The sequence below is a fragment of the Silene latifolia genome, chromosome 5 (assembly GCF_048544455.1).
Source record: "Silene latifolia isolate original U9 population chromosome 5, ASM4854445v1, whole genome shotgun sequence".
Classification (NCBI taxonomy): Eukaryota; Viridiplantae; Streptophyta; class Magnoliopsida; order Caryophyllales; family Caryophyllaceae; genus Silene; species Silene latifolia.
In genome coordinates, this window is record NC_133530.1 from 12,976,230 (window position 1) to 12,994,405 (window position 18,176).

An 18,176-nucleotide genomic window follows, 5' to 3' on the forward strand; every position below is an offset into this window, starting at 1 on the left:
TCTATAAGTATGGTGGGCTATATAATACACATAATCTTTCAGATTTATAAACCTATTTGTGATATTCATGTCATTTAGTATTTTATATTCTACACAAAATTATCTCTAATCTTTTTATAATATAGAAAGGATTTTTTTTTGTTTAAAGAATCATACGAAAAAATTCATTGATTTTCTATGATAAAAAGTTGCAGCTAAAAATATATTATCAGTAAAATTTTATAAAATAACACCATTAATCTCTCGCTAATAGGAAAAACTTTCATTGAAATACTTATTTCATGATTAATACGATTTTGACTTTAATTTTTCAAATCAAAATATAACGATGAGAAACGTTTAAAAAAAAGATTAGTTAGTTTAAATTTCATAAATATAATACACTAAAAAAAGTAAAACTCTATATATACCGTGCATATATTGCACGGGAGCTAAACTAGTGACCTATTAATGTGATAATTTCGTCTTAACCATTAGACTAAGACTTATTCGGTTGTTTTCCTTCCCAAAAAAAAAAAAGACTTATTCGGTTGAATATAATTGATTTATGAACTTTACCTTTTACTGCTACCGAATAAGTAGTAAAGGAACTTTACCTTTTACTACTGTTGTTTAGGTATGTAATGTTTGGCTCATGAATGAGAATGGCACAAAACCCTTGACTGTGTTTGTGCCTGCTGTGCGTCTCTTTAATGGTTATTAGAGTCAATACTTTTGTACTAGGAAATAGTCGACAAATGCCAACCATGTACGTAATATTAAAAGAACAAAGTCCAGTATTCTGAAGAATAGGTAAGAGCTTATTCCAACATCACTTTTGGCAACAAAACACAAATGTAGTTCATCAACAGTACGGTCATGGTCTCACGGAACTTGCAGCAGCATTTAACGTCAACCAATTTGTAAAACTTCAACAAGAAAATGATTTTTGAAGTAAACATTCCGAATATTAATTAACTACACTATTAGTTAACAGTCCTGTATGAGGTTTACAGATTTGACGTCATTAAAAAAAAAAAAAAAATCATGATTAATTTCGTTTGACCTGACAACACGCACAGATAATCAACTTATTAATACACGTATTCATACTCGGACTCATACTCGTACCTATAGATCTCGAAATTGTCGAGAAAGATGAAAGTTAACAATAGATAGGAAGGAAAAACATTCATGTACAGAGGGATTAGAAGAATAACTGTTCACTTGTAATTATTTGTGAAAAATTAAAGGCTTAGATTACAATTTGAGACTTACCAGTAAGCTCTTTATGAAATTCGTCTCTATACATTGTGCATTGCACTGTAGTAACAGATACATTAGCGATGGTACTCATAATCCAGTCAGAATAAAACTACCGTGACTGACACTTTCAGAAGAAAAGGGCACAAGTCTGCGTGAAGTAGGTGGGTGGCATGGAAAAGAGAGAACGACATGCCGATTACAACTTACAACAACAGTTTTTATGACATACGGAGTAATTACTAATAATACATCGGTTTCTAAAAACACTACTGATAATTACAGATATTAAACAGGTGACTTTGACAGCAGAAAGTCTGGCTGTAGTCTTTGCAATGATATCCCACAGAAGGGACATAAGGGATTTGGTAATGGCTTTACCACAGATTTAATCAACGACCCAAAGTCAGAGGGTCGATCAACCATATTATGTAGATGGTAGGGTGGCACCTTTGAAACTCGTCTTCGACAGCACATACAAAACCATAATGGTGTAAGAGGACAAACCTGCATAGACGCTGCACACCGAGCTAGTTTATGCTTTTGAGGGGCTTCCCCGTCTCCACATTGTACACCCTCACAAAATGCCTCTTCTGGAGATTCGAAAGGTACAGGAGCAGAACAATATAAACAATGCTCTTCTTCCTTGTAATCACACACATTATGCAGCCTGCAAAGAGTAGCATTCCCGGTAAGTGTAGGTCCTAATTAACCAGAAATCAGTAATTGTTATCATGGGATAAAACTTTGGTATGCAGGGTAACTACTAGCTACCTACAATGCCACGGATCTCTTATAAGGTGGCTAAACACTGACATGCCGTAAAATGTAAATCCACGCATAAAAACGGTCCCTAATCCTTGGCACAGAAGAAAATAGATAAACCAGAGAAAAGGCATGAATTGGAGTGATAACGCCATATTCCATGTTTCAAAGGAGCAATCAACAACCCATTGACCACAGCCAGACATACGAAATGCGTCGAGCATTGTTGGTCAAATAAAATAGTTAATTTTTGTACGGAACGGCAATAGGCAATTTTTAGTTAGTACATAAGAGAATGTAAAAATGAGTACCGTGCAACATGCCCTCTAACTTCTGCCGCCAAAACATATAACTTTTGGTCCACATGATCCTGATTTTGCATGACCCACTTCACCATCTGCGCAATTCCGACAGGGCCCCACAGCCCAAATTCTACATTGCCAGCTGGATGAGACAGACAAACTAAAACAGTTGATAAACTCAACCCAACAAGCCTCTCTCTGAGTTCTTTTTCGCTGTTTAACATAATATTCAACCATTTTTCTTCCTCTTCTATGTCATACCGTTCTGCTACTTTTGACGGCTTGATAGTTGATAACATTACACGTCGACACAAAATATTGAGCATGTGCAGCTGTCGGGAACTAATTTGTGGCATATATCCAGGTAAGTCAGACAAGATGTCGTGAGTAGATGAGTCCAAATAACCCTCGAGTAATAGCTCCACCCAGCTTCGAATTATCTGGTGAATAAACTTTGGAGCACATTGCTTGAAAGCTAATATAGCAGATAAAACATCCCAGGCAACCAGGTGTTTGCCAGAGGACTCGTATAAGTTTAGAGACCACAGCAGCTTGGAACCCCAAATTACTAGCTCTTCTTTGGTAAACCCAGAGCATGAGTCTATATCAAGACTTAAGTTAATATCTAGTGACATGTTAAACTCTTGTCCTCCTATCCAAAAAAATTCAACACTGGCCCTCTGAGTTCTGCATAGTAAAGAGAGAGAATATGTGAGATCCTTATTTCTCATGTGAATAGAACCATATTTTCAGAAAAGGACAGCTTCAATGAAATATTTTCTGGGACATATATTGCCTTCTCGACGTTCTTGTTCTCTCTTATTTCAGCAGCCTTACAAACTACCCCACTAGAAAATAGGTTAAAAGAGCAGCAAAATGGATACAATTGCATGCATTTTCAAAAACAAGTCTGTTTTACATGAACACATAAGTTGCAGCACAGCGGTTAGTATCGTTCCTTTTTTTCCTTCTCTCCTTGCTATACAAAAAAATTACTCTCCAACCCATTTACACGCCACCTTTAAAACTGATCATAAGAATATTGAATATAGTTTGTTATCAAATCAAACATGACAGTTTTTACATTGTATCTGTACTTATTTAGAGAAATTAGAGGTTAAAGTTGAAATCGACTGACCACCAAATTGAATTGGGACTAATACATTTGGGATGGAGGTAGTATTCTATTTTGCACAATATATCCAGATTCCAACACTAGTACTGAGTACACATGATCCCAAAGTCGTTGCATTTCTAGTAATTACAAATGCAGTTTTATTTTGCAAGTTCTAACGTAATAGAGCCTCAAGAGTGTTTTTCAAATTTGCACAACTTAAGGTACAGGCTAGCATTCCAAAATGACTCATTAGTCTAACAATGCGCTAATGCAAATATGGAAACACTTTTTTTATAAATCTTATATGTTATATTTAAATGTTTGTATCAGGCCTGTGGTTGAAGAATGTTATCCTTATTCATAAGATACCAAGTTACTTAGAAATTTACGGAAACCAATCAGAAGCAGTGTACCTTTTTTGGTACATATGATCTAACTGTCCAGCATCAAATCGACGTGCCTGAAGGTATGACAAAGTTAAGTTACTCTTCAAAAACATCAAAGTTCAAACATGCATCAAATATGCAAATGAAGAAATAACAACTTGAACTCCGTACTTCACTTGACTTGAACTATCTATCCAAAACCATATGTTACTGGCTGTGCATGAGAAATGAGATCAGATCATCAAAGGCCTCAGAAGAGATTGGAAGAGAAAATAGCTAGTGAAGAAAAAAAAGGTATTGGAACAAAACATTTTACCCCTACTAAGCTCGACTCTCTAGACTGCTACGTACTACCGACACTATTCGCCAAGAACTAGTCCAAAACTTCTATGAATACATATTCAAGTTACAGAAATATGTTTTTTTTTTTCTGGACTGTCAGCATCAACAAAGCTCATAACCAAAAGGAAGACAACATTCATGTCAAGAGAATTTAAAAATCTTTTAACAAAATAAATCTGCCAACGCAAAAGAGATGCAGGATGTGACACTATTCTTCCGTTATTAACCACTAAAAAATAAACTAAAATCAGAGACCATAAAGTAGCAAGAGAAGTTGAATTGATCCAGAGAGCAACGATGAACGCAAAAGAAAACTACAGAGCTTAAATACAGTATGGGCATAATTTAGATCAATATGAAGTCCCAAGACAACGCATATCAGGATGGAGTCAGCAATTTCTGAAGGAAAATCATACAGTATTACACTATAACGACTAGAAACTGGCACATACCACAGCCAGAGCTAAATTTGCTGGGGAAACTGCAATTCCATAGGATGAATCTGATACAGACGGAAGCTGCCAAAGTTGTTCGCGTACCATTTAGTATACTATACTATACGATAAGCGGAAAGAAATATAAAATGAAGTAAACATATTAGATGATACCCATACATCAGAGGAGCTTCTAGTTCCAAGATTGTTTGGTGGAATAGATGCTTTGAACAAAGTGCCCTTATGATGTATCCATCCATGAATAGAATTATCCTATAGTTCCCAATAAAATATCGTCAACCTATTTTTCTTATATTCAACAAGTACAAGAAAAGAGCTGCCTACAGGGTACAGAGCTTTTCCACGTTTACCCCTATCTACTCTAGTACGTACATCGTAGTCTATCGAGAAAGCATTGCATGGCTTCTAGTTTCCATAGTACAGATCTGCTTAAATAGTTAAAGTTAAACTACATAAGCAAATTATTAACTTCTCCGGCAGGATACTTCTATGAGTTCTGTCTATGATGTTTCCAAGTTCAGTATATAGGATCAGCACATAGTATATACCACGCTCGCAAGAAACCCCAATTAAACTACATCAAAAAGCATTTGCCATATTATTACCTGACTGCAGCTGTATAGACAATGTCCATCAAGAGCCCAAGCTAAACCTGTGACCTGAACGATGTGAGCATGGGTTACCATTCTTTAATTCCTAATGAGCATAATACGAAGTTAAATATTTTATGCTTACAGCTTGAACATGTGCATCATATGATCCAACTTTTTTTGGGCTGTTTGTCTTTCTGTCAAATGACCATACTTCAAAAGATCCAGATCCTTTACCAACAGCTACCAGAATCTTATCTCGTGATTGAGCTGGAATACACAGAGAAAGTGTCGAGACTAGGGCATTATCACCAACAGAGATCTATTCAGGATTGGGAGAAAAATTAGTCAATGATGAGCTGAGACAATTATGTACGAGATATATAAATCCCAAGTGAACAAGATTGCACCTCACAGAACAATGAGAAAGGAGTCTGGTTAGCTTCAGATGGGCTTTTGAAATCGCAGATATAAGCCATCCAGATCTTCACGCTGAAAAGCCATTAAATTTGTAAATCATGTTACTTACAGCATAGAACGTAAACAGTAATCGCAATGAACCCACCTGCCATTAGAACAACCAGTAGCCAATAGAACCTGTGAGCTTGTACCAGAAGGAAGTAATACCCAGCTCAATGAAGTGACCCATGCACTGTGGGCCTCTAGGACACCCTTAAGAACCATTTGTATTGGACCACCATGCTGGTCAATAGAGTAGTAGGACGGTCTATCAAATTTCCAAATTGATATAGATCCATACTTTGTCCCAACACCCAGAAGACAGAAAAAATCACATGAATTATTAGGATCATCTGCAGACAATTGCATCACAGGAGACCAGCCAACGACAAGGGATGCCAGCATTGAAGAGCGTGAAGCATACTGATGAGCTTTTAAAACATAACCAGTATGGTTGTCCAGTGTCCTTTTATTTGAAGTCTTTTTACCTTTAGCAGCAAAATTGATCACATTGCTCTCACTAAGATCAACATCGTATGTAGGGTCGATCTTTTGAGTATAGGCATTCAGACTGAAAGCAGCGAACAAAGAAAATTAGATCATATAGAGAGCGAAAGAATTGAGAGAAAGAGAGATAAATGAGGGAGAAACACGTACACTCTTTTTCTTTTGTCCTCTTTTATTGGAGTGAAGTTTGTAATATCAAGACCATCTTCTGCAAGTGTTTGACTAACGGATTCCTAGTCAGCATATCAACAAAGTTGTAAACTAGGAAATATTGATGAATGTCATCAAAGACAAAAGGCGGTGGTGTGACCAGGGCAAAAACATAGCTAACTCACATCCATTACAGGTAACAAGGATGTTAAAGGCTCCCCATAGTTGGTCTTCTCTAAGTATTTGTGCAGCACGTCTGAAATGTCCATTACCTAAGCACCACGATAAAAAAAACTGTTATTGAATTTACATAGAAGAGTTCACAAACAGCTTAGCCTTTTCATTCTACAAAGCTTTTGATAACAGTTAATTGATGGAGCTTGCATCAAGTACTCCATTAGGCTCTAACCCTCTAAGAAAGCCATGCAGGTAACTAGATAAATGAAAAACAACAATGGCCAACATCTTGTAGATACAAAATGCTGGTAGATCCAATTTATATGGACAAACTAGCTATCGCTTGCAAATCTTTACCTTTACTTTGTTTATTGTGTTTTGTGGATGTAGCAGAATTTGTTGCCAAGAGACTGAATTACCGGAGAGACTAAAGAGTTATATCTAGCCCTAAGTCCCTAACGACCATAAGATCCATAACATAGACTTCACAGATTTATTTTGTTTACATACTGACATTCAAACCATATTCATGCAAGGGAATTCCGTGCTAGCTTTTTACAAACAGAAAAGGTTGTTGTGCTTAGGAGTATACCTCTATCCATTCAGCCTGAAACTCACAAAATGGTTCCCGATATATTTTTACACGGCCTTCAGTAGTGCAAACGGCAAGGAGACATCTGCAAACAGAATTTGAAAATTGGCAACAAATATATACAAAGAATTAAACAAGGTAAACAAATGATTAAGTCCGAGGGAGCAGTTGGGAGTACAAGTGTATTTGTAATAGTCAGAAATAAGTTCATTAAAAGACGGAAAATATTTCACGTACCCGTTATGAGGAGTGTATCCAACAGGAGACCATGCAATTGATCGAACACAGGGTTGACGGTCTCTTGCCAAACAAGTGGGCAATAAGCACCCAGATAGCAAATCTACATATTTCATGTAACTTATAAGATTCATAAATTTAAATGGTCAAATATTGGATGAACACCCAAAAATCATATATCAACACAAGTCCAAGAATCACAAAGAGGGGTGGCCAAAAAAACTTACTCTTAGGGGAATAGATTTCTTTCGGTAAAGGGAACTGTAAGCTTCTAACAAGTGATAATACAATGCAATTTGCTAAGCGTCTACTCTGGACGTATTGAAATTATTGAAAAGAACTACAATTGCATGATCACATAATTTTTGTTTTAGTTGACTTGGGCATTGTTTAGATAGAAAAAAAGGAGGGAAAGGAAGGGGAGGGAGAAGGAGGGAAGAGAAAGGAAGGGAAGGGGAGGGGAGGGAGAATGGAGGAGATGATTTTCCCTCCAAATCTTGCCTATGTTGGTGGGGAAATAATTTGCCTTGTAGGAAGGAAATGGAGGGGTCCATTTTCTCTCCCTTCCAAATCCCTCTAGCTTCATTTTGCTAACCAAACAATGGATTTCTCATCCTTCCAATTCCCTCCTCTCCCTTTCTTCTCAAATCCCTCAATCCAAACACACCCTTAGAGTATCCCCTCCCAACAGCAAGACAATCAACTTCGACTACTCAAGGCAACTTAATCACAACTTGGTTATTTTCATTCACAAGAATTAGTAATCGAACTAATTTTTTACTACACCAAGCAACGTTAGTTGCATGATAACCTTATGGGCATTCTAAATCTGAACACTGCAAAACTAGCAAAAACAAGATTCTTAAAAATACTACTACGTATTGTACAACAACAACATCAGAGCCTTAATCCCAAAATGATTTGGGGTTGGCTGACATTAATCATCCTTTAGAACCGTCCATTTAAAAAAAAAAATAGAATTGGAATAATGACAATGTAGTTCATCACCTCCTTCGAGTACTCAACGTAAGTTCATCACAAGTTCAGAATTTTATTCACAAGAATTAGTAATCGAACTAAATTTGTTACTGACACCAATCAACTAAACTAATCACAAAGTTTAGTATATCCTCTGTCACATTAATTTGTTTACCTTTAATTAAAATACCCCTAAAAAAGGTAAACAAATGATTGTGACGGACAGAATAACTCCATTCTAATTCTAAACACTGTGAAACTAGCAAAAGTGCTAGAATTCATAAATTCTCGTGTAAGACGGTTTTAAATAACAACAATGTAGTTTACCATCGCGTTTAATGACGCCAACTTTAAACGGCAATCCAGTAGAAACGGTGATGACACCTCGAGGACCTTGAACATTCTCCGGATTCTACCAAAAATTCAACAACAAATTCAATCAATTGAACAAATTAGGGTTTAACAAAATCAAACAAAATCGGAATTTGAAGTAGTAAATTGTAATATTACCAAAATAGTGACGATGTCGCCATTAGCGACGGCGATAAGATTATCGTCGGACCAAACGACGGCGTTTGGAAACGACGGAGCGTTGACGAGTGACGCGACTTGAAAGGGCGTCGTTGTGGGAGACATTGGAGTTCACCACGGTGAAGGTGTGAGTAACGGTTATTTATTTGGAGGGAAAATTAAATTAAAAATAAAATGAAAAGATAGAGATTGAGAGGAACAAGTGATCACGAGATCAAGACTTGTGAGCTACTGGATGTTCGGTTTCTCTCTTCTTCCCTATCTTGTTTTAGGGGAGTGCTGGAAGTTTGGTCTAGGGTTCGAAACTTAACAGGAACATGTTATTCTGGTTTATGACTTTACTACTTTTAAACCCGTGCAAAATTGCACGGGTATATATTTGGGCCGGTATTAATGTTTTTTGATGTATTTTTTTTTTTTTTGCATTTCTATTGTACTAATGTTTAAACTTGTTACAAATACTTGTTAACATGAAATGGTTTAAGAGAAAAAATAACAAAGGATATGTTTTTTTAAAAATATATCGTACTATCTAGTTTTTAAAAATTATGCATGTAATTTATTCGCATTATATGTAATTCAATCCCGTAATTAAATGTAATTCCTTCTCGTAATTATGTAATTTTATTATTATTTAATTTTTTTTAAAATTATGTAATTCATTTATTTGTAATTAGTTTCGTTTATTCCGATTTGTAATTCATTCCGCTTATATGCCATTAATTTCATTTATTCGGAATGTATAAAATTATTTCATAGTATTATTCCATAGTATTGGTTCTAAGACGGAATTTGTCGCATGTTTGTGTAGCCGGAATTCTGAAGAAATAAATACATTCCACACTAACGGGTCTCACCATAATATGTATTTCCAAAAAAAAAGGCTGAATTAATGACGTGACACGCCCTGGATTAAGTATTGTCTTCTAAATTAATAAAAATAAGATGTCTTTATCCTCCCTTCATGTGACACTATGTCCGTCCCACTTTTATTGTTCTCTTTTTCTAAAATTTATTTTAAAATACACTCTTCGTCCCGGTCATTTATTTTGTCTATTTTATTTTTTGGTATTTTGGTCAATTGTTTGTCTTTCTATTTTAGGAATGCATAAAAGTAGGTAAAGTTAGACGGTTGAAATCTTATTGTACTAAACTACATTTATGCTTATTTGGTACTATAATGAAAAAAGGTAAGGATATGTTGGTACATTCAAAGTTTCAAATGGGTAAAAGTTACCTAAAATAGAAACGTATGAAATCAAAACGAACCCGAAATAGAAAATGTATTGAATTCAAGCGAGCAAAAAAGGATAACGAATTAACAACAATGGATTTGAAGATTAAATTATCATTATCATTAAAATCATTTATAACATAGAATAATTAAATGAATGAGATAACTATAACTGAAATAGGTAAATAAAATATCGAGAGAGAGTTTTCCCGGAAAATTCAATTATTTGTTGGAGACTTGGTGTTAAGTAGACCTTGAAAAGGTACCTGAAACGAAGTCACCGAACAACCCGACCATCACATCAACTTCATCCGAATAGATCGATGATATGATATTGATCCATAACTCAACCCCATCTGATCCAATCCAAGTGTTTATTTTCTGTTTGTTACATACTGACTATTATCCATAAATAACTCGATAACAACACACCTAAAATTAACATAGCCCGAAATACCTCAGTATAACATGGATTCTTGCAAACTCAAATGACGCGGAATAACCCAATAAGTTAAGCAATGTCCCCCTGTCCCAAAAAAATTCCCAAAATTCAAGTTTACTCATTCAAGATGAGCATAATACACCTTTTATTTTACTGATTTCATTTTAATACCCTTCTTTCAGTCTCTCTTACTCTCTTTTATTTACCCTTTTCTCACTCTAACTTTCACCACCCGTCAACCACCACCCTCACCGCCGCCACCTCAAACGATCTCGCCTGACAACGATTAACAAAATAAAAAGAAGTACAAAACATTTAACAAAACAAAATGAAAAAAAAAAAAACAAAACAAGCACGAAAAACAGTACGTAGTTCTTGTGTTCACTGTATATGTAGTTTGTGGCCAACCATTAACACCCCCTACCTACCACCACTAGCAGTCATCAACATCGGCACGACTACCAGCGGGCCACACACCGTGTCTTATTGTAACGGCGGACATGGCCGCTGTCCCTCACCCTAACGTCGGCGACGATGTTACAAACCCTTATTTTTCGGACGCCCTATCTCCCTCTAATTTAATTAGTGGAAATTAATTCTTTGATACTCCGTATAATATAATTAATAAAATTAAGAATTAGAATTATTACTTATCGATATGAGAATTAGCATCCATTGTGTAATTTGACAGATTTGATTAATTTTGTAGATTTGATTAATTTTGTGAGGGAAAGAATTAGAGAGAGTTTTTTTAGGCAACAGCATATTATGGAAAAATGATGAAAAAAAAAGTTAATGATTAAGTAAAACTCATACATGAATGAGCAACTACGAAACCTAATTCGGATAAAAAAGAGCCCACAATTTACCTTAGATCAATGTATTTAACCGAAATAACCCGACCGAGACGGCCCGTTGAGTTCAAAATAAAAGCCAACCTAAAGGCTAAAACCCTCACAAGTCACAAGTCTCACAACACTTCTCAAGAACACAAAAACGATGTATCAGGTATTGAAGCTTACGAAAATGAAGGTCTCAACCACCATAGCCACCCGCATACTCAACACCAACATCCACCCTCTCCTTCGCCACATATCCACCGCCGCTGCCACCGCCGCCTCCACCGCCACAACCACCAAAGCCCCGGCGTCGAAGGAGTATATCCTCAAAAAAATAAATCAAGTGGGGTCTAAAGGTGGCAAAGTGTCCGATGTTTTGCACCGTATCTTAAAAACAGGTCAACATGTCAACAGAGTTCCGCTGTTTTATTGTTTCAAAGACCTCCGTAAAAGAGGCCGTTACCAACAATGTCTTGAGGTATTTAATTTAATACTCCCCTATGTCTTGATCATTTATTTACATTTTACTAGTACTTGTTTTAATTCCGTGTGAGGGTATTTTAATCAAAAGGAAATAAATGATTGAGACGGAGTTATTATTAATATATGTTGAAAAGATGCCAACTTTTTTTCTGATCTTATTATTAATGCAATTCTCGTATCAGTAACAGTAATCAATACTCGTAGCATTTGTTTTAGGGTTTGTGATGATGGGTAATTAGTAAGAGTGATCAATAGCATTTGTTTGGAAAGAAAGATGGATACTTTTTTGATTTATGAGTTGACATATGCTAGATGCTGTATGGAGTAAACCGAAACCAAAACCCGATTTCTTTTAGGGTTTTAGCTTGTGTTTATGTTGTTCTCTGCTTTTAGGGACTTCACAGCTGCTGGATGTTGGTGTGGGTGATTGAAACCAATACTATCTAAGAAAGATTGGATTTTTTGGGTTGTAGCCTTACCTTTAGTTTGTCTCATTTGCGAAAGCGCCAGCCGTTTTACAGCGTCAGTGAAAAATTTGGCAAACAGGTGAGGCTACAAGGGAAACTCGAAAAAAGTTCCAATTTTTTTTGGGATTTTCTAATAGTGCCCGTGTTTTTTGCAATTTTTACATAGTACCCCTTCACTTTTCGAAACATACTGGTAGTGTAGCGAATTTTTCTAATATTGTTTGATACTTATGTTAAGGTCCATATATAAAAATTTTGAGGTAGCAAAAATCGATAATTTTAACCATTTTCTGAAATTTTGGGGTAGCGAGTGCTACCCTTTGCTACTAGCTAAGTTCCCCTGACCCACTGGTACCCTTAAATTTTGTCATCAACCGTCGTCGTAACCTTAAACTTTTATACCGTCAATAATTGAGTAATTGCTCTGTTAACTTGTCTTAAACTACCATTAATCTTTTTTTTTTCCCACCAATGACAATCAATTATCAACCACTTAACCTTTTTTCATCAAACCACCACTCACTCCACTACACTTTCTTTGCACCACCGCCCAATGTTGTCGCACCACCATCACACTTGTTACACCACCAACTTTCACATAGTCCTCGTTTAACCACCAATAAATTTTTGCCTTACCCATACTGTACCAACATCCTCCGTAATACTCATTCCGTTGCTTTCCATTCTTGCCACCACTACCTTGACAATAACCATTCTTTTTATTTTCATTCTTGCCAATAACTACCCCACACCCTACCGCCTCATCAATCCAACTCACCCGCCAACACCAACGTTGCGCCACCACTTCTACAAGCCATTTTCGCCCTTTTAGTTGTCTGTCACTCAAATTTATACAATAGGGTAATCAAAGTGCACGATAATGGGGGCGGCTAAAATTAGGGACAGAAAAAGAAAGTGGTGGATGTTGGATGAAAGTAGGGCAGAGGGACGATGATGTTTTGGTATAGTGGGGTTATTAGGGTGGTTATGTGTGAGAGTTATGGTGTTTGATGTGAGATGAGATGGTGTAGGTATTAATGTTAACTTTAGTTACAAAAATATTAGTAAAGGTTAATCGAGATTAAATCCAAAGAAATCTTAAATAAGCAGCCAGGTCATAAATTAACGCAACAAATTGACGGAATAAAAGTTTAGGGTTACTATGATGGTTAATGACAGAACTTAGGGGTACTACCATGTAGAAATCACAAAAACACAAGGACAGTATGTAAAATTTTAACTAAAGAGTTCGAAATTTTAATTCTCTAGCGGGCACCCCTGCTCCCCCATGACTCCCCACTGGTTTCTATTGGAACACGCCATCCGAACTGGAGTGTTACCTTTTAGGAGCTAAGTCGAACTCCTAATCATAGTGGACCCTATTTTGCTAAATAATTTCCATACAACCCCATTTTGCTAAATAACGATCGAGACAGAGTGAGTATTAATATGTTGAAAAGATGCTAACTTTTTGTCTAATAGCATTGTATAGTTTAGTTTGATTAGTGTAATTACTATATTAATAGTATATTTGCTTAGCTATGATGATGGGTAATTACTCCCTCGGCACAAAGACCAAGGGGAGAGAAGCGGACCATTTGTTAATGGATGATAAGTGCACTTTAGTGCAATTTGATGATCAAATTACCAGGACGGAGGGGGTAGTAAACAATGTCATTTCTAAGGAAAAAAGATGGTTTCTTTTTGGTGTAGGTAGTAGCATGTGCAGAGATTGATGTCCTTGAATTAGTCCACATTTGTGAGATGTTGTACGAAGTAATAAGTAGTAAACCGATTTTTTTTTCGGGAGTTTAGCTTGTGTTCATTGTTCTCTGCTTAGCTGTTGCCTGTTGCTGTGTGTAATCTGTAAGCAACACTATCCTAGAAAAAACAAATTTGGATTTTCGGGTTTGTAGCTTTACTTTTAGTTTGTCTCATTTCCGAAGTGTTGCTATTGGTCAATCTTACAACTCATTTACTGATGGTGTTGCTGTTCTAATGGGAGTGGTGTTTAATATGCGTTAAGGTAATGGAGTAATTGAGTGCTTACCTGCTTTATAAAAGATGTCTTTTTGGCGACATTTAATTCTCTTGTTCTATGTCTGATGCAGATTTTAGATTGGTTTGAGAAAGGCAAAAGTGACCCTTTAGGTAGAGACTTTGCATTGCGCGTAGATATGTTGCACAAAGTTAAGGGTCTTGCTGAAGCTGAGAAGTACTTTGACAACATTCCGTCTGCTTCTAAAAACAAATATGTATATGGGTCACTCTTATCTTGCTATTGTGCTGATTTGGAAACCGATAAAGCCCTGGCTACTTTCAAAAAGATGGATGAGATGGGTTTTCCATCCCATGTTGTTGTGTTCAACAATATTCTCAATCTATATGTGAAAACCAAACAGCTCGAAAAGGTACCAGAACTTATATCAGAAATGAAGAATAAACACGTAGCTCTAGATGGTCACACATATAGCTATTGGATCCAAAGTTATCGACTTCTTGGAGATCTGGAGGGAGTAGAACGAGTGTTTCACGAGGCTCAAAAAGATATCCTTGTAAAGGATAATTGGGTAATATATTGCAACGTTGCATCAGTGTTTATAGAGTTTGGCCAATTCGAGAAAGCTTCTTCACACTTGGAAAAATTGGAAAATATCTTGGATAGTTCCGATAATCCAAGTCGCAGTGCATTCGAACATCTGATTAGCTTGTATGCTGGTGTTGGTAAATTAGACTCCGTCATCCAGACTTGGAACAAGCTCAAGTCAAAGCACAAAGTTGATAACAAACGGAGTTACGTTTCACTGCTTCAAGCGTTGTCAAGACTAGACGATATTAAAGGCCTCGAAAATTACTTCCGCGAGTGGGAATCAACCTGCGAGAATTATGATGACTTTGTACCGGCTGTTCTAATAAGTGCGTACTTGAGGCACGGCATGCTCGAGGAGGCTGACCTTTTGCTAAAAGATGCTACAAAGAAAACAGGAAATGTAGTACGCTTTCCACATGTCGAATTCATGAATTACTACTTTGGGAAGGGTCAGACGGAGTGTGCATTGAAGCATATGGAAGCTGCCATTGTTTCCAAATGGAAACCACTTGCTGAGAAGCTTGATCCTTGCTTCCAGCACTTCAAAGATCGGAAAGATGTTGATGGTCTAGAGAAATTTTGCCAGTTATTAAAGAGAGCTGGGGCCTTGGACACAAAAGCCTATTTATGGCTCCTTGAGACTCATGTGGATGCTGAGAAAACAGCGCCTGATATGCGTGAAAGGATAGAGAAAGATAGCATTAATGTTACTCCCAGGCTTGAGGAGTTACTTAAGCTGGTTTGCCCCTAGTCGAGTTTAGAGCAAGGGTTTTTGCGAGGGATGAGGAGAGGGGGTTGATTTTTTTTTTCCCCACACTAGATATCGTAGCTTAATATGGGCACCATATGTTCAGGTTTTGGCTGTAGACGTAGAGTTGAAATTCTTGGAGCATGTCGGACGGGAACTGAAAATCTGAAGGTAAAACACTAATAAAATGTGTGTGCTCTTTTGGTGATGTTAATTATTACTGTTGTTCTGTCCTGAATCATCTGTCATTCTTGGAAGTACTTTGGTCCATGAAAGCGGAACCATCTGGTTTCTCTCTAATTTACAGGAACTAGGAAGAAGCAGTTATAGTTTCATCTCTTTATCTTAGTGTCACATTGATCGTGCTTGTTCGATTTTACCTCCGATCAACGGAACATGTAATACTTGTCAGTTGTCATTTGTGATCGAGATTATAAGTTGGCCAACTTAGCTGGTTTGGAAACGTCCAAAACTTGTGTCATAAGGTAAAGAGTTGGATCTTAAATCTTTGGTAATGTTCCCTCCGTCCAATATCCGCTAATATTCCCTCTGTCCCGGTTATATATTTATCTTTGTTTTTCGCACAAAGATAAACGAGAAATAAATGAATCATTTGCGGTGGTTATCACTCCCTCTGTTTACTTGAAATTCATACGTAAGTAAGAAAATGGATAAAAGTAGCAAAAGTAATGAAAAAGTATGTAAAGTTAGGCGGTTGAAATCTTATTGTACTAAAAAAACTGCCTTTTATACTTATTTGGTAATATAATGAAAGAGGTTAGAGTAAAAATGGGTAAAAATTACCTAAAATATAAACGTATGAAATCAAAATGAACCTGAAATAGAAAACGTTTGGAATTCAAGCGAACGGACGTATTAGATAAACGAGTGAACAACCATGGATTTGAAGATTAAATTATCATTAAAATCATTTCTAACATAGAAAGATAATTAAAGGGATGTTCTACATGGTACCCTCAACTTTTCGACTTTATATGTGGTACCCCTAATTGTTGTCATTATCACTAAATGTACCCCTAAACTTTATTTTTGTCAATTAAACTCAGTTTTAGGCGTTAAGTGATTACTTGGACGCGTAACCAAGCTTGTCATTTATCATCACATGACATAAGGACTCTATTAGGCTCAATATCCATCTTTAGACGTGATAATTTGGCATGAGATCAATAAATTTTCCGTCAAAAATTTTTTAGCCCATATATATCAATAAATATTAGAATCGAGATAGATATTGAGCTCAATAGAGTTCATATGTCATAGTGTAACACCCCCATACTCCGAGTGCCTTACCAGGACCACTCAGGTATGGAGACATCACCATCTCGGTTGCCCGAGGTATGATAATCAAACAACAGCGATAAAGAAACAACATTTATTAATAACCGTTTAATGAATGAATACAATCCTTGAAACTCAAAATGATAATACGATACATTATTCCAGACTGTCTACTCAAACTGAAATGTAAATAAAACTAAACTACAGCGGAAGACTCTATCGTCATGTCGTGGCCATCCCCGACTATCCCGTATCATCTCTATACCGCTCAATATCCGCTCACCATCCCCGAATGGATCACCGCAGTTTACAAAACAACAGGGTCGTACTAATCACACAATCAAAACAGATAACAACAATAAGACAAACAGACAAAATTTGAACCGCCACACACACACACATCCAACCAACCGTCTCAATCATCGATCGTCCACTGGACGGACCCGCGATGGGGGACGCAGCCGTTCCCACCTAAGCCCCGCTCATCGTACGAGCGATAACCCCGTCCATTAATGTGCACATCCCCTTTCGTGGCGGGTTCCACTAAGGGCGAAACTAGGGCGTGAGATCACTCCCGCAAGTGACCCCCTCACTCGAGAACGCATCTCGAGAACCATCAACAACACAACCACAATCACAAACACAATTACAATCAACAAATCAATTAACTAATTACAAGACATCACCAATATCCCATTATGGGACTAATACCGAGTAGAAATCCCCCGGAAAGCACACCTGGCAGACGGAATCTACTTTGTCTCAAAACGCTTCCTCTATGAACTCTCCTCCTAACATAAACATACGAATACTACTATTCAATCACTTATTCACAAAAACCCCCAATTGCTAAAATTAGGGTTTCACTAATCTTAACAAAACGTTATAAAAATTATGCTAGAAGCTTACCCTCGACGCAACGAATCCAACGACACAAACTACGATGCAATCCGACCGTCGATCTCGGGAATTGTTAAGGACGCGATTAGGAAGATGATCGATCGCTTTCTCTCTTAAACAGGTTTTAGGTTTTGGTAAAAGTGATTTAGAATAAAGACGAATTGATTTAAATACCTTAATCGCGTAATTAACAAAACCCGAGAAAAACCCCGATAAAATGGGACACTCGATCGAGTACCCAAGGTACTCGATCGAGTACCCCCTACTCGATCGAGTGCCTGACTACTCGATCGAGTACCCATCAGTCGAAACTGTTTTATTTCGCAACATACCCTTACTCGACG

At 36.9% G+C, this 18,176-nt stretch overlaps 2 protein-coding genes across 2 annotated transcripts; one reads left to right on the forward strand and one right to left on the reverse strand.

Annotated features, from left to right (window-relative positions):
* Positions 1–1,191: 1,191 nt before the first annotated feature.
* LOC141656775 (uncharacterized) lies at positions 1,192–9,138 on the reverse strand. The gene is made up of 15 exons (XM_074463829.1): positions 8,810–9,138; positions 8,627–8,711; positions 7,322–7,424; positions 7,085–7,169; positions 6,501–6,587; positions 6,316–6,398; positions 5,765–6,229; positions 5,610–5,691; positions 5,345–5,521; positions 5,215–5,268; positions 4,769–4,861; positions 4,607–4,672; positions 3,840–3,886; positions 2,319–2,996; positions 1,192–1,912 (listed from the first exon to the last, which is right to left on the reverse strand). Exons 1-15 carry the CDS (start codon positions 8,933–8,935, stop codon positions 1,531–1,533), a joined length of 2,613 nt encoding a protein of 870 aa, XP_074319930.1. The 5' UTR covers positions 8,936–9,138; the 3' UTR covers positions 1,192–1,530.
* A 2,302-nt stretch (positions 9,139–11,440) lies between these two features.
* On the forward strand, positions 11,441–15,874 carry LOC141656776 (pentatricopeptide repeat-containing protein At1g02370, mitochondrial-like). Its single transcript, XM_074463830.1, has 2 exons — positions 11,441–11,823; positions 14,407–15,874. The coding sequence occupies exons 1-2, from the start codon at positions 11,506–11,508 to the stop codon at positions 15,634–15,636; spliced, it is 1,548 nt and encodes a 515-aa protein (XP_074319931.1). The 5' UTR covers positions 11,441–11,505; the 3' UTR covers positions 15,637–15,874.
* The last annotated feature ends 2,302 nt before the right edge of the window (positions 15,875–18,176 follow it).